We start from the raw sequence: 21,745 nt of genomic DNA, 5'->3' as shown, positions 1-21,745 counted from the left end.
CTTACAATTAGTGCACCAACCCAAAAAACCTCCCTCCCCCATTTACACTCATTCACACAAAAGGGTTGTTTCTTTCTGTTATTAATATTCTGCTTCCTACATTATATATCAATATATATCAATACAGTCTGCAAGGGATACAGTCCGTAAGCACACATGATTGTGCGTGCTGCTGCTCCACTAATAGTACTAACCTTTAACACTTCATTTTACTCATTTTCATTCATTACTAGTTTCTATGTAACTGTTTTTATATTGTTGTACTTTCTTTTTTATTCAAGAAAATGTTTTTAATTTATTTATCTTATTTTACTAATTTAAAAAAAAAGTACCTTATCTTCACCATACCTGGTTGTCCAAATTAGGCATAATAATGTTTTAATTCCACGACTGCATATATCGGTTGATATCGGTATCGGTTGATATCGGTATCGGTAATTAAAGACTTGGACAATATCGGGATATCGGCAAAAAGCCATTATCGGACATCCCTAGTATTAGACATAAATTGTTATTTTTCTGTTCCAGTCCATTGTTGATATTTGGTGTTTTCCCCAAGTCAAGTCGGTCGTCGTCAACATATGTCCACTTCCTGGACGTCTTTCACAGTAAAGCAATTTTGTTTTCCTCTCCTTCGCCACTGAGCGATAGGACGATCCGTGCAAGTGCGATACGAGACTCGCAGCCGTTTGTAAAAGTCCTTCAAAGTGTTAGGAAGAAACGTGATGGACGTGATGAAGACACAATTAGACGCTGAACTGGGACGGGGCTTTTATTGTGGAAGCGAGGTGGGCGGAAATGAGCAGCGTACGCGAGCAGGGGGGGAGACAGGCGTGAAGGATCACCTGCGTGTTCGGCCGTGGTTTCGTGCTAAGATCCGCGAGAGACCTCCGCCAAACCAAGATCGACAACAAACCTGCGCCATGTTTGCTGCCGTCTGACTTCCATCTTACTCCACCTCCATCTTCCTCCTCCACCCTCCACCCTCCACCCTCCGCTCCGACGACGCCACGGGCCCGCCGGGCTGCGCGCAGCGTGGAAGCATCCAGCGATGCTCCATCCTCCGCATCCACAATAAAGGTGGAGAATGAGCAGGTGCGGCGCGGGAAGACGTCACCTTCCTTTTCAGCGTCCGCCATTAGCATCAGCAGGTAACACAATAACAACACGACCTGTTCACCTGTGTGTGTGTGTGTGTGTGTGTGTGCGTGTGTGTGTGTGTGTGTGTGTGTGTGTGTGTGTGTGTGTGTGTGTGTGTGTGTGTGCGTGCGTGTGTTGTATTTCCACCCTTCTTGAGACATGAAGAAGGAAAAGTATCTTATTTGCACCCCTGCTGGTCAACATGAGGATGGTCCCAAAAAGGAGGGCTTTTTCAAACTGACTGTGTGTCGCTTTTAAAAGTGCTCCCCCTCTGGTCAACATATGAAATAACAAGTGTGTGTAACAATTTGAAGTGCTCCCCCTCTGGTCAACATATGAAATAGCAAGTGCATGTAAACATTTGAAGTGTGCCCCCTTTTGGTCAACATATGAAATAACAAGTGCGTGTAAACATTTGAAGTGTTCCCCCTCTGGTCAACATATGAAATAAGTGTGTGTAAAAAGTTGAAGTGCGCCCCCTCTGGTCAACATATGAAATAACAAGTGTGTGTAAAAAATTTGAAGTGCTCCCCCTCTGGTCAACATATGAAATAACAAGTGCGTGTAAACATTTGAAGTGCTCCCCCTCTGGTCAACATATGAAATAACAAGTGTGTGTAAAAAATTTGAAGTGCGCACCCTCTGGTCAACATATAAAATAACAAGTGTGTGTAAACATTTGAAGTGCTCCCCCTCTGGCCAACATATGAAATAACAAGTGTGTGTAAACATTTGAAGTGTTCCCCCTCTGGGTCAACATATGAAATAACAAGTGTGTGTAAAAAGTTGAAGTGCGCCCCCTCTGGTCAACATATGAAATAACAAGTCTGTGTAAAAAAAATTGAAGTGCACCCCCTCTGGCCAACATATGAAATAACAAGTGTGGGTAACAATTTGAAATGCGGCCCCTTTGGCCAAAATTAATAAAACAAATAAATAAATATGTATATAGAGACATACTGTAATGACTTGAAGTAAATAATGAAGATTAAAAACCAATTACAAACAAAAAATTAGAATTAATGAACTAAAAGCAGTCTTTTTCTCACAATGTGTTGACTTTTTTCTTTAAAAAAAATTGGGAACAATTTCGCATATTTTTTCTGTTTCTGTAATATTGCAATATTTTCTCAAAAAATGAATACTTTTTAATGTAAAATGATTACTTTTCAATGCAAAATTGCCATTAAAAAAAATCTGACTTTTATCACAATATTGCCAATTTTTTTAATTGTTCTTGTAAAATGGTGACATTTTTTTGGAGTAAAATTCCGATTACTGTTCAAATATTGCCAAAAGTTTAAGGTTTTCTTATAAAATTGTGACTTTTGTCGAGTAAAATTACGAGGGTTTTCATAAAATTGCCAAAATGTTAAGCTTTTCTTGTAAAATTGCGACTTTTACTGAGTAAAATACCACTTTTATCATAATATTGCACAAATATTCCGTTTTTCTTGTAAAATTTGGACTCGCGTTGAGTAAAATGACAACTTTTATTATAATACTGCCAAAATTCTAAGTTTTTCTTGTGAAATTCCAACAAATTTTTCACAACAAGCTTTTTTATATGTGCATAGTATGTATATATTATTAATGTTGTAAATACACTTCTTTATATATCTAGAAAGGCTGGTCCTAAAGAGGGAGGCATTTTTCTCAGCTCTCAAGAAGGTAACAAATATAAGAATGTGTGTGTGTGTGTGTGTGTGTGTGTGTGTGTGTGTGTGTGTGTGTGTGTGTGTGTGTGTGTGTGTGTGTGTGTGTGTGTGTGTGTGTGTGTGTGTGTGTGTGTGTGTGTGTGTGTGTGTGTGTGTGTGTGTGTGTGTTGTATTTCCACCCTTCTTGAGACATGAAGAATGAAAAGTATCTTATTTGCACCCCTGCTGGTCAACATGAGGGTGGTCCCAAAAAGGAGGGATTTTTCACATTGACTGTGTGTCGCTTTTAAAAGTGCTCCCCCTCTGGTCAACACATGAAATAACAAGTGTGGGTAACAATTTGAAATGCGCCCCCTTTGGCAAAATTAACAAAACAAATATATAAATATGTATATATAGAGACATCCTGTAATAACTTGAAGTAAATAATGAAGATTAAAAACCAATTACAAAATAAAATTTAATTAACTAAAAGCAGTCTTTTTTTCACAATGTGTCGACTTTTTTCTTTAAAAAATTGGGAACAATTTCACATATTTTTTTCTGTTTCTGTAATATTGCAATATTTTCTCAAAAAATGAATACTTTTTCATGTAAAATGATTACTTTTCAATGCAAAATTGCCATTAAAAAAAATCTGACTTTTATCACAATATTGCCAATTTTTTGAATTGTTCTTGTAAAATGGTGACATTTTTTTGGAGTAAAATGAGTAAAATTCCGATTATTGTTCAAATATTGCCAAAAGTTTAAGGTTTTCTTATAAAATTGTGACTTTTGTCGAGTAAAATTACGAGGGTTTTCATAAAATTGCCAAAATGTTAAGCTTTTATTGTAAAATTGCTACTTTTACTGAGTAAAATTCCACATTTATCATAATATTGCACAAATATTCCGTTTTTCTTGTGAAATTCCAACTCATTTTTCACAACAAGCTTTTTTATATGTGCATAGTATGTATATATTATTAATGTTGTAAATACACTTCTTTATATATCTAGAAAGGCTGGTCCTAAAGAGGGAGGCATTTTTCTCACGTCTCAAGAAGGTAACAAATATAAGAATGTGTGTGTGTGTGTGTGTGTGTGCGTGTGTGTGTGTGTGTGTGTGTGTGTGTACAGAATAATTATGGTTATCATTGCACTGATACAACAATAGATCAATTGTGTTTCCTTGTTATTGTCATGATTGTGGTACATATTGACGGGAGAAGGGCTGACATTAATATTAATGTGTGTGTGTGTGTGTGTGTGTGTGTGTGCGTGTTTGTTATTCCAAAAAGCAGATTAAGTGAAGGGAAAAAGTTTTCTGTTGGTCAAAGTGAGAGTCGGTTACCATGGTAACTTAGTCTGTGAACTCTACCTGCTTTCTATGTCTCCTACCAGAATATTTATTCCTGAGGATTCATGTCAAGAGAGGACTTTGAGCCACCATGTGTGAAGTTGGCCAAATATTCAAATAACTGGCCAGTTTGTGTAAGTTATTCTAAAATACATTTTCGGACTGGTGACGTCATCCAGCAAAAAAACCGACATAAAACTACAATAGTTAAAAAGTGTTGCAGCACAAAGAGTTTGGGGAGATTGTGACAAGGTTATGCCATTAAAGGCCTACTGAAATGAATTTGTTTTATTTAAACGGGCATAGCAGATCCATTCTATGTGTCATACTTGATCATTTCGCGATATTGCCATATTTTTGCTGAAACGATTTAGTAGAGAACATCGACGATAAAGTTTGCAACTTTTGCTCGCTGATAAAAAAAAGCCTTGCCTGTAGCGGAAGTAGCGTGACGTCACAGGAGCTAGTATTCCTCACAATTCCCCGTTGTTTACAATGGAGCGAGAGAGATTCGGACCGAGAAAGTGACGATTACCCCATTAATTTGAGCGAGGATGAAAGATTCGTAGATGAGGAACGTTACAGTGAAGGATTAGAGAGGCAGTGCAGGACGTATCTTTTTTCGCTCTGACCGTAACTTAGGTACAAGCTGGCTCATTGGATTCCACACTCTCTCCTTTTTCTATTGTGGATCACGGATTTGTATTTTAAACCACCTGGGATACTATATCCTCTTGAAAATGAGAGTCGAGAACGCCAAATGGACATTCAGTGCCTTTTATCTCCACGACAATACATCAGCAACACACTTAGCTACTGAGCTAACGTGATAGCATCGTTCTCAAATGAAGATAGAAACAAAATAAATAAACCCCTGACTGGAAGGATAGACAGAAGACCAACAATACTATTAAACCATGGACATGTAAATACACAGTTAAAAATTCTCAGCCTGGCAAGGCTGTCGCTAACGACGCTAAGGCTAATTTAGCAACTTAGCAACCGGACCTCACAGAACTATGATAAAAACATTAGCGCTCCACCTATGCCAGCCAGCCCTCATCTTCCCATCAACACCCGTGCTCACCTGCGTTCCAGCGATCGACGGCGCGACGAAGGACTTCATCCGTGGGTTTGGCGGCAAGCATCGGCTAGGCCAGGGGTCGGCAACCCGCGGCTCTTTAGCGCCGCCCTAGTGGCTCTCTGGAGCTTTTTCAAAAATGTATGAAAAATGGAAAAACATGAGCGGGAAAAAATATATTTTTTGTTTTAATATGGTTTCTGTAGGAGGACAAACATGACACAAACCTCCCTAATCGTTATAAAGCACACTGTTTATATTAAACATGCTTCACTGATTCGAGTATTTGGCGAGCGCCGTTTTGTCCTACTAATTTTGGCGGTCCTTGAACGCACCTTAGTTTGTTTACATGTGTAACTTTCTCCGACTTTCTAGGACGTGTTTTATGCCACTTCTTTTTCTGTCTCATTTTGTCCACCACACTTTTAACGTTGTGCGTGAATACACAAAGGCGAGTTTTGTTGATGTTATTGACTTGTGTGGAGTGCTAATCAGACATATTTGCTCACTGCATGACTGCAAGCTAATCGATGCTAACATGCTATTTAGGCTAGCTATATGTACATATTGCATCATTATGCCTCATTTGTAGCTATATTTTAGCTCATTTAGTTTCCTTTAAGTCTTCTTAATTCAATTTATATCTCATGACACACTATCTGTATGTAATATATGGCTTTTAATTTTTTGCGGCTCCAGACAGATTTGTTTTTGTATTTTTGGTCCTATGGGTGAGGGCGGACCTACGTCACTTCCGCCTACCAATCCCCTAGCAACCGGGAATTGGTTGAAAACAAAGCAGCTCACAGCGAACACAGCATTGACAGAAAAAGCATTTAACGAGCGTTGTGGCTTGGAAGTCGGCGTCAAATCCTTCATTTACGCATTTTTACTTATTCGCATATCGTGTGAAAAAACGAAAATGTATTATTTGCGTCAGACTCGTCTCAGTGAACTTTAAAGCTTCTCAGGCTTAGCTTAGCTTGCTAGTTAGCTTAGCCTGCGCGCTACTAAGAAAGAGACGCGGAAGTTATCAACAACAAGATCAAGTGTTAGTGTATAAAATATTGAGAGATTTGAGGGCTACATGTATTGAATGGCAACATGAAAATTATAGGGTTTATTGGTTTTTAAAAACCCAACTGTTAAGTGCAAATTTAAACGAAACCGGTTTTCGAAAATAGCTAGCTAGGCTATAGACTATATAGTATATTACTTACTTAACTTAATCCTCTTCTTCCCGGATGGGAAATAAGGCTTCGACGACTTGACGCCATTCATCTCGCTGCTGTCCTCGTCTACTTGCCTCGCCCCATGTAAGCTTCATCTCTTTCAGCTCCCCTTCAACTGTTCTTCGCCAGGTGTTTTTTGGCCGCCCTGGCTTACGTTTTCCCGGTGGTGTCCATCTTAACGCTGCCTTTGGTATCCTCTCGTTGTCCGGTTTTCGAAAATAGCTAGCTAGGCTATAGACTATATAGCATATACCGCATGTTATTTTTGTACAACAACAACTTCAGCTGTCGAACGTTATAAGGTACAAATTCAACAAGTACAACATTAGCATGGACGGTATATCCAAGTTGTGGTTAAGAAGGTGGATTTTTGTTCCTTATATTTACCAGAAACGAGGTGATCCGAACACACGACCTGGGACTTTGGGGGACTCCAGTGAGAACCGTCCTCGTTTTCCCGGTGTAAAGCTGCGAGCCATTTGTCTCGTCTCTGTGGGCTTTTATCACGCTTTGGCAGAACAAAATACAACCTTTGTTTTCCCTGTTTCCAGTTGTGGTTAGCACAACCAAAAACAACACAGTTTTTCGGCATTTTGGAGGCAGAAGGACGGGTTTAACCAGCGTAGGTCGACAGGTTAAAGAGTAATGGCAACGGTTTGTTTTCAACGCCAGTCTGGTTGCTATGGCTCGAAGAACCCGTATGTAGCTCAGTTGCCCGGATGTCGGCCCTCACCCATATGGCTCTTTCAACATTTTTGGGTTGCCGACCCCTGGGCTAGGCGCAGTAAGTAGTCCTTGTTGTGTTGCTGTAAGTATTGTACTTAGCCGCTAAGACACCGATCGATCCCACCTACAACGTTCTTCTTTGCAGCCTCCATTGTTCATTAAACAAATTGCAAAAGATTCACCAACACAGATAGTTCAGAATACTGTGGAATTTTGTCGAAGAAAACAAGAGGTTTTTGTATCGGGTCCGATGGGGTCCAACCACTTCCGTGGATTTTGTGACGTCACGCGCATAAATCATATCCAAAGGAGTTTTTCAACCGGAAGTGTGGCGGGAAATTTAAAATGTCACTTTATAAGTTAACCCGGCCGTATTGGCATGTGTTGCAATGTTAAGATTTCATCATTGATATATAAACTATCAGACTGCGTGGTCACTAGTAGTGGCTTTCAGTAGGCCTTTAATAACATACAAACAATGGTACTTAAAGGCCTACTGAAAGCCACTACTAGCGACCACGCAGTCTGATAGTTTATATATCAATGATGACATCTTAACATTGCAACACATGCCAATACGGCCGGGTTAACTTATAAAGTGACATTTTAAAATTCCCGCCACACTTCCGGTTGAAAAACTCCTTTGGATATGATTTATGCGCGTGACGTCACAAAAGCAACGGAAGTGGTTGTACCTCATCTGACCCGATAGAAAAGCCTCTTGTTTTCTTTGACAAAATTCCACAGTATTCTGAATCTTTTGCAATTTGTTTAATGAACAATTGAGACTGCAAAGAAGAACGTTGTAGGTGGGATCGATCGGAGTCTTAGCGGCTAAGTACAATACTGTTAATATCCGTTATATTTGCATTAGTGTACAGTCTTTAAGGGTTTGGGGAACGCGCATGCGCGAGTAAGTTGGCGGAGAACTTGAGTGTGTGTGATCGTGACTTTTGGCTAACAGCAGCTCGTGTATGTGTGTGCGTTACTTTTTGAACTACAACCAGTTACCGCTTGTTAATAAAGCGATTGAGCAGTTTGTTTAATGGACAATGGAGACTGCAAATAAGAAAGTTGGAGCCGGTGGAGCAGCGGACTACAGCAACACCAACACCAGGAGGTTGTGTTGTGTTTTGAGCAGGATAGCAGACGCACTACGGTGAGTACAGCTTTGGCTTCCAAACATTTGATCGCTTGCCCGTACGTGCGTGTCGATATGTGCATGTCACGTACGTAACTTTGGGGAAATATATGTTTCTTGCCGACTCTGATGGCGGCCGGGGTGTCGTCATAGAGCGTACAACGCCCGCCGCCGCATCTAAGTTAGCTACGCAGCTAGGTTAGCTTCTGTTTTTTTAGCTTCGCCAAGCGGAATATTATTAATCGTGTATTTACATGTTCATGGTTTAATAGTATTATTGATCTTCTGTCTATCCATCCAGTCAGGTTTTTTTAAAATTTAGTTTCTATCTGCATTTGAGACTGCTGCTATCACGTTGGCTACGTAGCTAGGTTAGCTTCTATTTTTTTAGCTTCGCAAAGCTGAATTATTAATCGTGTATTTACATGTTCATGGTTTAATAGTATTATTGATCTTCTGTATATCCATCCAGTCAGGTTTTTTTAAATTTAGTTTCTATCTGCATTTGAGACTGATGCTATCGCGTTGGCTATGCAGCTAGGTTAGCTTCTGTTTTTTTAGCTTCGCCAAGCGGAATATTATTAATCGTGTATTTACATGTTCATGGTTTAATAGTATTATTGATCTTCTGTCTATCCATCCAGTCAGGTTTTTTTTAAATTTAGTTTCTATCTGCATTTGAGACTGCTGCTATCACGTTGGCTACGTAGCTAGGTTAGCTTCTATTTTTTTAGCTTCGCAAAGCTGAATTATTAATCGTGTATTTACATGTTCAGTCACTGTGAATGTCCATTTCGCGTTCTCGACTCTCATTTTCAAGAGGATATAGTATCCCAGGTGGTTTAAAAATACAAATCTGTGATCCACAATAGAAAAAGGAGAGAGTGTGGAATCCAATGAGCCAGCTTGTACCTAAGTTACGGTCAGAGCGAAAAAAGATACGTCCATCACTGCCTCTCTAGTCCTTCACTGTAACGTTCCTCATCTATGAATCTTTCATCCTCGCTCAAATTAATGGGGTAATCATCACTTTCTCGGTCCGAATCTCTCTCACTCCATTGTAAACAACGGGAATTGTGAGCAGCACTACCGCTTGTGACGTCACGCTACTTCCGGTACAGGCAAGGCTTTTTTTATCAGCGACCAAAAGTTGCGAACTTTATCGTCAATTTTCTCTACTAAATCCTTTCAGCAAAAATATGGCAATATCACGAAATGATGAAGTATGACACATAGAATGGATCTGCTATGCCCGTTTAAATAAAAAAAAATCATTTCAGTAGGCCTTTAATATAGTTCATTATAACAGGTCAACACTATAATAGTTAATATGATAACAACTATAATAGTTAGCCCAAAAAATGTTGCAGCACAAACTTTGCTCAACAGTTTGGGGAGATGATGAATAATAACACATTAATAACATGAAAACTGTAATGAAGAAAAAACAGTTGCAGAAAAAAACAAATGATTTTGACAAGGTGGTGGGAATGAAAATGTATTTTACAGTAACTAACGGCACAAAGTACTGACAATGTGTCATGTCTGTGTTAATCATGCTTTTGTTTTGCTTGGGTTTTGGGCTCTTTTTTTAGTTCCTGGTTGTACTTCCTTGTTTGGTTTGGTTTCCATGGTCACCCATTAGTTTTCACCTGTCTTGTCACGCACCTGTCTCACGTTTTCACTAATCATGTCACCAGTATTTAAGGCCATTGTTGCCAGGCAGTCGGCCTTGTCAAGTAATTGTTTTCTATTCATGCCACAGTTAGCGACTTTTGTTCATGTCCTTTAGTTTTTTGCCCACGTGCAAGTTTTTGTTTCATAGTCAAGTCTGTACCTCCGCCTTGTGCGCGCCTTTAGTTTGTTCTTTTTGTTTGAGTAAAAAATAAATATGTCCTTACCTTCAAGCCATGTCCGCCCCAACTTTCATTGCATCTCGGAAAAACAAACCCGCCATAGTCCACATCTTGACACAATGTAGTTTTAATATGAACAACTTCACGCCGGATCTTGACCTTGTGGTGTGCTCAATGTCATTACATGAACAGAGCTTCATGTCAGTCCCTTGCAAATAAGAGAAAATCATTGATCGTAGATATTTGATTTTGATTGGATTGGTTTGGATTAAAAAAAAATTAAAAATTTAACAAAGATAAACATACATTTTTTTGTTTTATTGTAAATATAACAAAAATATGTGCTTTATCCCAGTGGTCCCCAACCTTTTTGTAGCTGCGGACCGGTCAACGCTTGAAAATTTGTCCCACGGACCGGTGGGGAGGGGGGGGGGGGATTTTTTATTTATTTTTATTTTTATTTTTATTTTTTTTACATAAATAAATACAATCATGTGTGCTTACGGACTGTATCCCTGCAGACTGTATTGATCTATATTGATATATAATGTATATATTGTGTTTTTATGTTGATTTCATTAAAAAAAAAAAAAAAATTTTATTTATTTATTTATTTTTTAATTTCTTGTGCGGCCCGGTACCAATCGGTCCGCGGCCCGGTGGTTGGGGACCACTGCTTTATCCTATTAGGAAAAAAGAATACATTTATGTTCTTAGATATATGATCATGTTTTAATAAAACATCTAATACCATTATAATTGTAATATAATTAACAAAACTATGTATTAAATATAATACACATAATGAAATAAATTATAATTTTACATGTATATTATATGAAATGATGTCATTTTTTGGGGGGGGGGGGGGGGGGGATTTCATAATTGTGAAAATAAGCAATATGTGACGTATAAGAAAACCTGCCAACAAGAGATGAAATGATTGAATTAGTCTCATTTAAGAAGTTGAGTACATAATATTTATGCTCAGTCATTTGCTTTGTTGGAGAATAGATACAATACATATATAATAATAATAATAATAATACCTGGGATTTATATAGCGCTTTTCTAAATACCCAAAGTCGCTTTACACGTGTGTGGGGGGGGGATTAAAACAACTTTATTAGGAAAAGAAACTAAGAAAAGAAAAAAAAAATAAAGAAACAATAAAGAAACACCATATATACACACATACTGTACATATTCAATTATATTTACTTTGCATTGACTTTACATGTCAAATATAATTAAATACACACATACTGTACATGGAGAAACTATACCACTGTTTTTAGTGGTAAATTCAAGCAACATAGCTGCCAGTTTTGGTTTTTACTGTGAAATCTTGTTTTAATGTTTTTTTTTGGTAGTTTTTTAATGTTTCAGTGTCTTACTGTATATGGAAAAAATACAGTAGGGAAGTTGATTTTGCGGTAAAAAAAAAAAAAAAAAAGCACAGTCTACAATTTGATAATTTGTTTTGAAATCGTAAGTCAAGCAGATATTTAAGTATAGTATTTATCTTTATTCAAACAAGAAATATTTTTTAATACATAATATATTTAGATTTTGATCATATTGAATTTTAAAAGACATGCAATCGCATGCCGTTCATGATTTGTAACGTCAAAAGGGAAAGAACAAATATATTTAGTAAGAAAAGATGAAGCATTTTATTAACGCATATTATTTCCAGGCTTTGGCGGGGCCACATCAAATAATGTGGCGGGCCAGATTTGTCCCCCGGGCCTTGAGTTTGACACCTGTAAGCTATACAGTAAAACATGTATAACAGTTGATAAACTCCATATGGACTTATTTTGAAAATATGCTTAGTAAATTATGAATACTGTATATATTATATATATATTATATTTACTTTGCATTGACTTTACATGTCAAATATAATTAAAACAAGTTTCATATTTTCAGCAGCCTCCATTTTGTGTTGAGCCTAAACTAAAATGTATGCATAAGTTATTAAACTATGCATGGACTCTAGTAGCACTTCTCTGTCACTTCACTCCAATATGATTTTAGTATTATTTTCTCTGTGAAAACAAAACCAAAACCAAGTGTACGTCATTCATGACGGCACGATTGATCATTTGTCATCAAAGCCCGTTTGCAGAACTATTCTGAACATTTGCTTCCTCCTCAGCTTCGTCCGCCGTCGCCATGGTGCCGCCCCTCCTGTCCACGCTCCTCCTCTGGCTCCTCCCCCAGGCCGCCGCCGCCTTCGCCTCCTGCCCGGCCAGCTGCCGCTGCTACAGCCTGACGGTGGAGTGCGGCTCCACGGGCCTCCAGAGCGTCCCCAAACACGTGCCCCCGCCCACACAGGTGACCCCCTTCCCCTCCGGCCCTGCGGGGGGCGGTAATGCGCATTCTTTATTTTGACTGCGTGCACCTCTTTGTCTCCTGGCAGACGGTCTTCCTGCAGGACAACGTGATTGGTCAGATCCGCCGTCAGGACCTGGCTCTTCTCCGACACCTGCACTACCTCTACCTGCAGGTGCACACCACACGCTTACGCCAGGTCTTTGTTTGCAAACTTCAACGTCCGTCCTTTCTAGAACAACACCATCTCGGCCGTGGAGCCCGGCTCCTTCCAGAACCAGGCCAAGCTCTTGGAGCTGGCTCTGAACGGGAACAGGATCCACTTGGTGACGGCCGACATGTTCCAGGGACTGGAGCACCTGCGCATTCTTTACCTGGCGGGGAACGACATCACGCGGCTGCTCGACCACACCTTCCGTGGCTTACAGGTCAGACTGACCCCTTCTTGGTCTCAGTCCTGTGGGTCTAGAACTCCTTAGAACAGGTCAAACCAACTGGCGGCTCACCACACCTAGTCATCTTGCATCTCACCACACCTAGTCTCATCATTGGTACCTTCACCTTCTCACCACACCTAGTCATCTTGCATCTCACCACACCTAGTCATCTTGCATCTCACCACACCTAGTCTCATCATTGGTACCTTCACCTTCTCACCACACCTAGTCATCTTGCATCTCACCACACCTAGTCATCTTGCATCTCACCACACCTAGTCATCTTGCATCTCACCACACCTAGTCATCTTGCATCTCACCACACCTAGTCATCTTGCATCTCACCACACCTAGTCATCTTGCATCTCACCACACCTAGTCACATCATTGGTACCTTCACCTTCTCACCACACCTAGTCATCTTGCATCTCACCACACCTAGTCTCATCATTGGTACCTTCACCTTCTCACCACACCTAGTCATCTTGCATCTCACCACACCTAGTCATCTTGCATCTCACCACACCTAGTCATCTTGCATCTCACCACACCTAGTCATCTTGCATCTCACCACACCTAGTCACATCATTGGTACAAACCCCGTTTCCATATGAGTTGGGAAATGGTGTTAGATGTAAATATAAACGGAGTACAATGATTTGCAAATCCTTTTCAAGCCATATTCAGTTGAATATGCTACAAAGACAACATATTTCATGTTCAAACTCATAAACTTTTTTTTTTTTTTTGCCAATAATAATTAACTTAGAATTTCATGGCTGCAACACGTGCCAAAGTAGTTGGGAAAGGGCATGTTCACCACTGTGTTACATGGCCTTTCCTTTTAACAACACTCAGTAAAGGTTTGGGAAGTGAGGAGACACATTTTTGAAGTGGAATTCTTTCCCATTCTTGCTTGATGTACAGCTTAAGTTGTTCAACAGTCTCCCTTCTGCTATTTTAGGTGCCACACATTTTCAATGTCTGGACTACAGGCAGGCCAGTCTAGTACCCGCACTCTTTTACTATGAAGCCTCGTTGATGTAACACGTGGCTTGGCATTGTCTTGCTGAAATAAGCAGGGGCGTCCATGGTAACGTTGCTTGGATGGCAACATATGTTGCTCCAAAAGCTGTATGTACCTTTCAGCATTAATGGTGCCTTCACAGATGTGTAAGTTACCCATGTCTTGGCCACTAATACACCCCCATACCATCACACATGCTGCCTTTATCCATCAGGTCCGAGGACACCTTGTCCACATTTCCCCTAAACAATCTGAATGTTCGGCCCCAACCCAAAACAATTTGAAATGGACTCGTCAGAACCTTCAGACCACAGAACACTTTTCCACTTTGTATCAGTCCATCTTAGATGAGCTCAGGCCCAGCGAAGCCGACGGCGTTTCTGGGTGTTGTTGATAAACGGTTTTCGCCTTGCATAGGAGAGTTTTAACTTGCACTTACAGATGTAGCGACCAACTGTAGTTACTGACAGTGGGTTTCTGAAGTGTTCCTGAGCCCATGTGGTGATATCCTTTACACACTGATGTGGCTTGTTGATGCAGTACAGCCTGAGGGATGGAAGGTCACGGGCTTAGCTGCTTACGTGCAGTGATTTCTCCACATTCTCTGAACCCTTTGATGATATTACGGAGCGTAGATGGTAGTCAGTAGTCAACGTCTTCAGTTATTCGAGAGGCGTTCCTCAAGGTTCCGTTTCGGGTCCTCTCTTTTTCCTCATTCGGGCTTTTCAAATTGTGGCCTTAGAGTTCAGTTCAAAAAAGCAGATTCTTAAAAATGACGTGAGTGTTGTCATTGAGATTAGAGAAGTCCGATAATATCGGCCGATAAATGCTTTAAAATGTAATATCGGAAATTATCGGTATCGTTTTTTTTATTATCGGTATCGTTTTTTGTTTTTTTTTATTAAATCCACATAAAAAACACAAGATACACTTACAATTAGTGCACCAACCCAAAAAACCTCCCTCCCCCATTTACACTCATTCACACAAAAGGGTTGTTTCTTTCTGTTATTAATATTCTGCTTCCTACATTATATATCAATATATATCAATACAGTCTGCAAGGGATACAGTTATTAATATTAACAATATATCAATATATATCAATACAGTCTGCAAGGGATACAGTTATTAATATTAACAATATATCAATATATATCAATACAGTCTGCAAGGGATACAGTCCGTAAGCACACATGATTGTGCGTGCTGCTGCTCCACTAATAATACTAACCTTTAACAGTTAATTTTACTCATTTTCATTAATTACTAGTTTCTATGTAACTGTTTTTATATTGTTTTACTTTCTTTTTTATTCAAGAAAATGTTTTTAATTTATTTATCTTATTTTATTAATTTAAAAAAAAAAGGACCTTATCTTCACCATACCTGGTTGTCCAAATTAGGCATAATAATGTGTTAATTCCACAACTGTATATATCAGTATCGGTATCGGTTGATATCGGTATCGGTAATTAAAGAGTTGGACAATATCGGATATCGGCAAAAAGCCATTATCGGACATCCCTAATTGAGATGATCTTTTTTTGCAGAAGGTCCTAAAAACCATCAATCAAAAGTCTGCTGTAGATCTCCAGGATGTAGAAACTAGGACTGGTAGTGGTTTCCGGTTGAGTATCTGCCTGAGAAGGTTCTGTGGTGTGTCTGCAGCGCCTCCAGGAGCTCCACCTGCAGCACAACAGCATTGAGGTTCTGGCCGACCAGGCGCTGGTCGGTCTGACCTCGCTGGCTCTGCTGGACCTCAGCAGGAACCATCTCCACACCATCGGCCCGGCCACGCTGCGACCACTCGTCAGTCTGCAGGTGCTCCGGATCACAGGTGAGTCCCTCACCAGGCGTCTCCTTCCCAAAATGGGGTTCTTCCCCCGCTGAAACGGACCTGTGCTCTCCAGACAACCCGTGGCGCTGCGACTGCGCCCTCCACTGGCTGCGGAGCTGGATCGACGAGGAGGGCCAGCGGCTGCTGAGCACGGCCGAGCGTCGCATGGCGTGCTCCGAGCCGCCACGTCTGTCCCACCTGAGCCTGGTGGAGGTGCCGCTCAACAGCCTGGTGTGCATCCCCCCGCTGGTGCAGCTGGATCCCAAGCGGCTGGCCGTGCGTCTGGGCGAGAGCCTGCGGGTGTCCTGCCACGCCTCCGGCTACCCACGGCCACAGGTAGGATAGGATAGGACTTGATCGTCTTTGCACAAGTACAACCAAACTGTTTTCAGCACAAACCCGTTCAAGATTAGACAAACAAACAGTGTAGGTCAGGGGTCACCAACCTTTTTGAAAGCAAGAGCTACTTCTTGGGTAGTGATTAATGCGAAGGGCTACCAGTTTGATACACACTTCAATAAATTGCCAGAAATAGCCAATTTGCTCAATTTACCTTTAACTCTATGTTATTATTAATAATTAATGATATTTACACTTAATTGAACGGTTTAAAAGAGGAGAAAACACGAAAAAAATGACAATTACATTTTGAAACGTAGTTTATCTTCAATTTCGACTCTTTAAAATTCAAAATTCAACCGAAAAAAAGAAGAGAAAAACTAGCTAATTCGAATCTTTTTGAAAAAATTACAAAAATAATTTATGGAACATCATTAGTAATTTTTCCTGATTAAGAGTCATTTTAGAATTTTGATGACATGTTTTAAATAGGTTAAAATCCAATCTGCACTTTGTTAGAATATATAACAAATTGGACCAAGCTATATTTCTAACAAAGACAAATCATTATTTCTTCTAGATTTTCCAGAACAAAATTTTTAAAAGAAATTCAAAAGACTTTGAAATAAGATTTAAATTTGATTCTACAGATTTTCTAGATTTGCCAGAATAATTTTTTTGAATTTTAATCATAATAAGTTTGAAGAAATATTTCACAAATATTCTTCGTCAAAAAAACAGAAGCTAAGGTATGGTGAAGATAAGGTACTTTTTAAAAAAATGAATAAAATAAAATAGGATAAATAAATTAAAAACATTTTCTTGAATAAAAAAGAAAGTAAAACAATATAAAAACAGTTACATAGAAACTAGTAATGAATGAAAATGAGTCAAATGAAGTGTTAAAGGTTAGTACTATTAGTGGAGCAGCAGCACGCACAATCATGTGTGCTTACGGACTGTATCCCTTGCAGACTGTATTGATATATATTGATATATAATGTAGGAAGCAGAATATTAATAACAGAAAGAAACAACCCTTTTGTGTGAATGAGTGTAAATGGGGGAGGGAGGTTTTTTGGCTTGGTGCACTAATTGTAAGTGTATCTTGTGTTTTTTATGTGGATTTAATAAAAAAATAAATAAATAAAAAAAAACAACCGATACAGATAATAAAAAAACCGATACCGATAATTTCCGATATTACATTTTAACGCATTTATCGGCCGATATCGGCAAGCCGATATTATCGGACATCCCTATTAATAATTAATGATATTTACACTTAATTGAACGGTTTAAAATAGGAGAAAACACGAAAAAAATGACGATTAAATTTTGAAACATAGTTTATCTTCAATTTCGACTCTTTAAAATTCAAAATTCAACCAAAAAAAAGAAGAGAAAAACTAGCTACCGTAATTCAAATCTTTTTGAAAAATTAAAAAAATAATTTATGGAACATCATTAGTAATTTTTCTTGATTAAGATTAATTTTAGAATTTTGATAACATGTTTTAAATAGGTTAAAATACAATCTACACTTTGTTAGAATATATAACAAATTGGACCAAGCTATATTTCTAACAAAGACAAATCATTATTTCTTCTAGATTTTCCAGAACAAAAATTTTAAAAGAAATTCAAAAGACTTTGAAATAAGATTTAAATTTGATTCTACAGATTTTCTAGATTTGCCAGAATAATTTTTTTGAATTTTAATCATAATAAGTTTGAAGAAATATTTCACAAATATTCTTCGTCGAAAAAACAGAAGCTAAAATGAAGAATTAAATTAAAATGTATTTATTATTCTTTACAATAAAAAAATAGATTTACTTGAACATTGATTTAAATTGTCAGGAAAGAAGAGGAAGGAATTTAAAAGGTAAAAAGGTATATGTTAGGGATGTCCGATAATGGCTTTTTGCCGATATCCGATATGCCGATATTGTCCAACTCTTTAATTACCGATACCGATATCAACCGATACCGATATATACAGTCGTGGAATTAACACATTATTATGCCTAATTTGGACAACCAGGTATGGTGAAGATAAGGTCCTTTTTTTTAAAAATGAATCAAATAAAATAAGATAAATAAATTGAAAACATTTTCTTGAATAAAAAAGAAAGTACAACAATATAAAAACAGTTACATAGAAACTAGTAATTAATGAAAATGAGTAACATTAACTGTTAAAGGTTAGTACTATTAGTGGAGCAGCAGCACGCACAATCATGTGTGCTTACGGACTGTATCCCTTGCAGACTGTATTGATATATATTGATATATAATGTAGGAAGCAGAATATTAATAACAGAAAGAAACAACCCTTTTGTGTGAATGAGTGTAAATGGGGGAGGGAGGTTTTTTGGCTTGGTGCACTAATTGTAAGTGTATCTTGTGTTTTTTATGTTGATTTAATTTTTTAAAAAAAACAACAAAAAAAAACAAACGATACCGATAATTTAAAAAAACGATACCGATAATTTCCAATATTACATTTTAACGCATTTACATCCCTAGTAAAAAGGTATATGTGTTTGAAAATCCTAAAATCATTTTTAAGGTTGTATTTTTTCTCTAAAATTGTCTTTCTGAAAGTTATAAGAAGCAAAGTAAAAAAATTAATGAATTTATTTAAACAAGTGAAGACCAAGTCTTTAAAATATTTTCTTGGATTTTCAAATACTATTTGAGTTTTGTCTCTCTTAGAATTAAAAATGTCGGGCAAAGCGAGACCAGCTTGCTAGTAAATAAATACAATTTAAAAAATAGAGGCAGCTCACTGGTAAGTGCTGCTATTTGAGCTATTTTTAGAACAGGCCGGCGGGCTACTCATCTGGTCCTTACGGGCTACCTGGTGCCCGCGGGCACCGCGTTGGTGACCCCTGTTGTACAGGGTTACAGAACAGGAACGCTGATGGGTCGCCAAAGGCGCCCCGTAAAAGATAAGAAAAAGGTCAAACGCTGGGGAAGAAGATGAGTAAAAAAATGCTCCTAAGGGGGTCTAGTCTGGATTGGGAAAAAACCTCCTTGCAATGCACACATAAACACCTGACATTTAATCACGACAACTCGCAACAGAGGGGGGGAGTTGGGGCCCTGGAGGTCAACTGCTGCTATGAAGCGCTGTCAGCCGTCCATCACCCCGAGGGGAAATAAGTGGTGGTGAAGGCGTGGGGGGTGTATGTGCCCATTGTCTTGGGTGTGATGATGTAATGTTCATAGACTGGGGCCGTTCTGCATGCAAGCAAAGGCCCAGCAACACCCGAGGAGTAAAGTGGATGTACGGTAACATGGCACACACCTGCAGGTGACGTGGAGGAAGGCGTCCCAGGGAAAGGTGGCGCCGTCTCCCAGAGGTCTGGTGCAAGAGCTGGGGGGCGGAGCCAGAAGCGCGGGCAGAGCCGAGGAGCCCTCAGAGGGGAGCCGAGCGAGCGTGCGGAAAAGCGAGGGCGAGCACTTTGACCCCGACACGGGCAGCGGCATGCTGTTCCTGAGCAACGTCACCGTGGCCCACGCCGGCTTCTACGAGTGCGAGGCGTGGAACGCAGGGGGCGTGGCCAGGGTGACCTTCCAGCTGGCCATCAACTCCTCCTCTTCCTCCTCCTCCATCTGGGCCACCTGGTCGCAGGTGACCCCTCCCCACTCGCCCAACTGGCCCCGCCTGAGGAGCCCCGGCCCCGCCTCCGACGTGAGCCGGGAGCCGCTCTACGCGCTGGGCAGCATGGCCTTCGGCGCGCTGGGCGCCGCCACGCAGACGGCCATCGCGGCGGGCATCTCACTGCTGGCTCTGACGGCGCTGCTGCTGGTGGCCATGATCTACAGCCGCCATCAGCAAGGAGACAAGGAGGCTGACGGCGCTGACCAGGTGAGTACCAAAATCTTAGGTTCGCCGGAAGGTTCAAAAAGGGTGCAGAGTATTGGGGATGATACATTATCACCCCCTGGTGGTTGCTTGTGGTATTGCTGTCAAACCATGTGACCTGCGCCCCGCAGGAGGAGAGCATCCTGTACGTCAACGACTACTCGGACGGCCCGACCACCTTCGCCCAGCTGGAGGAGTACCGCGACGAGCGAGGCCACGAGATGTACGTCCTGAACCGGGCCAAGCCGGTGCTGCCCCCGGCCCCGCCCACCGCCGTCTCCACCACCAGCCTGGGCTGCCCCGCCCCGTCCGACACCAGCAGCCTCAGCGCCTCCTCGGGGCCGGGCCAGCCGGCGATCCCGCCCCTCAATAAGCAGCTGCAGGCGGACGGCGACATTCGGACCATGCGGAGAATGGCGGGGGAGGGCGGGGAGGCGGAGCCGGTGATGACGTCGGAGGGCGAGGGGATGTTTGTGAACCACACGGGCTTGTTTGTGGACTCGCAGATGGCCTACGAGATCCACTGCTGAGGCCACAGCACACCTGCTGGTCACAATGAGAACTGCAACAGGAAGCTGACACTGTGACCTCACACGCCAAAATGACTTTCATCAGAACCCCCGAGCGGGATTATGTCCTTGTAGACGTTATTTCTTCTCTGGCCTCTGGAGGCGCTGTTGAGCAGCTTGCTCGCTCTTTCACTTTCTTTATGAGTGGTTCCCCTTATTGTTGTGCACGTGCCCGCGCTGCGTTGTCCTGACCCGGCTTGGAAAGACAATGTCAAAGAGCCCGCCTGATTTTCTATCCCACCATGCGTGTTGTCGGCCTGACTAGGAGACGGGTAGGTTGTGAGTTCAAACCCCGGCCGAGTCATACCAAAGACTATACAAATGGGAGCCATTACCTCCCTGCTTGGCACTCAGCATCAAGGCTTGGAATTGGGGGTTAAATCACCAGGAATGATTCCCGGGCGCGGCCACCGCTGCTGCTCACTGCTCCCCTCACCTCCCAGGAGGTGAACAAGGGTGATGGGTCAACTGCAGAGGACACATTTCACCACACCTAGTGTGTGTGTGACAATCATTGCTACTTTAACTTGAACTTGCTAGCATGCCGCAGCCCTCCTGGGTGTCACCTTTCCTTGTTCAAGCCTGAATGGTTTTTTTGGGCTCATTTTTATTTGTATTTTTTTTAATGTTGATGTTTTTGTCTCCCAACAATGCCCACATTTCTTATCCTAAAAGTGATCTTTGTTTGCATCCACACTCACTGTGAGGGTGTGGCCAATAAACAAACTGCTGACCATGGTTAGCTTCTCGGCTCTATTTAGCAATCAAAACAAAAGTGGACCGCAGACCTCCACCCACTGTAGCAGACCTCCACCCATTGTAGCGGACCTCCACCCACTGTAGCAGACCCTCCACCCATTGTAGCAGACCTCCACCCACTGTAGCAGACCCTCCACCCACTATAGCAGACCCTCCACCCATTGTAGCAGACCTCCACCCACTGTAGCAGACCCTCCACCCACTGTAGCAGCCCCTCCACCCATTGTAGCAGACCTCCACCCACTGTAGCAGACCTCCACCCATTGTAGCAGACCTCCACCCACTGTAGCAGACCTCCACCCACTGTAGCAGACCTCCACCCATTGTAGCAAACCTCCACCCACTATAACAGACCTCCACCCATTGTAGCAAACCTCCACCC

The 21,745-nt window shown here is 40.9% G+C and overlaps 1 protein-coding gene across 5 annotated transcripts; it reads left to right on the top strand.

The window, feature by feature from the left end:
• The first annotated feature begins 803 nt into the window (after window positions 1-803).
• Window positions 804-21,342, top strand: LOC133644261 (leucine-rich repeat-containing protein 24-like). Of its 5 annotated transcripts, XM_062038620.1 has the most exons (9): window positions 1,009-1,151; window positions 4,184-4,273; window positions 12,340-12,518; window positions 12,604-12,690; window positions 12,752-12,943; window positions 15,651-15,819; window positions 15,893-16,155; window positions 19,481-20,038; window positions 20,167-21,342. In XM_062038620.1, the coding sequence occupies exons 3-9, from the start codon at window positions 12,357-12,359 to the stop codon at window positions 20,563-20,565; spliced, it is 1,830 nt and encodes a 609-aa protein (XP_061894604.1). In that variant the 5' UTR covers window positions 1,009-1,151; window positions 4,184-4,273; window positions 12,340-12,356; the 3' UTR covers window positions 20,566-21,342. The 5 variants fall into 5 exon arrangements, with proteins under 5 accessions (XP_061894603.1, XP_061894604.1, XP_061894606.1 ...); XM_062038619.1 differs by lacking the exon at window positions 4,184-4,273 and having other exon boundaries at window positions 804-1,151; XM_062038622.1 differs by lacking the exons at window positions 1,009-1,151; window positions 4,184-4,273 and adding an exon at window positions 5,878-6,536.
• The last annotated feature ends 403 nt before the right edge of the window (window positions 21,343-21,745 follow it).

This window comes from Entelurus aequoreus, linkage group LG27 (genome assembly GCF_033978785.1).
Source record: "Entelurus aequoreus isolate RoL-2023_Sb linkage group LG27, RoL_Eaeq_v1.1, whole genome shotgun sequence".
Lineage (NCBI taxonomy): Eukaryota > Metazoa > Chordata > Actinopteri > Syngnathiformes > Syngnathidae > Entelurus > Entelurus aequoreus.
The sequence above is the reverse complement of the archived record's forward strand: the minus strand, read 5'-3'. Positions and strand labels throughout refer to the sequence as shown.

What these genes read in the sequence shown, in the direction of transcription:
- LOC133644261 (XM_062038618.1), top strand. Translation starts at nt 7,098, where the DNA reads ATGGCAACGGTTTGTTTTCAACGCCAGTCTGGTTGCTATGGCTCGAAG. An exon ending in CGACCCCTGGGCTAGGCGCA is followed by an intron (nt 7,237 to 12,339) that starts GTAAGTAGTCCT and finishes CTTCCTCCTCAG; the next exon opens with CTTCGTCCGCCGTCGCCATG. An exon ending in ACACCTTCCGTGGCTTACAG is followed by an intron (nt 12,944 to 15,650) that starts GTCAGACTGACC and finishes GTGTGTCTGCAG; the next exon opens with CGCCTCCAGGAGCTCCACCT.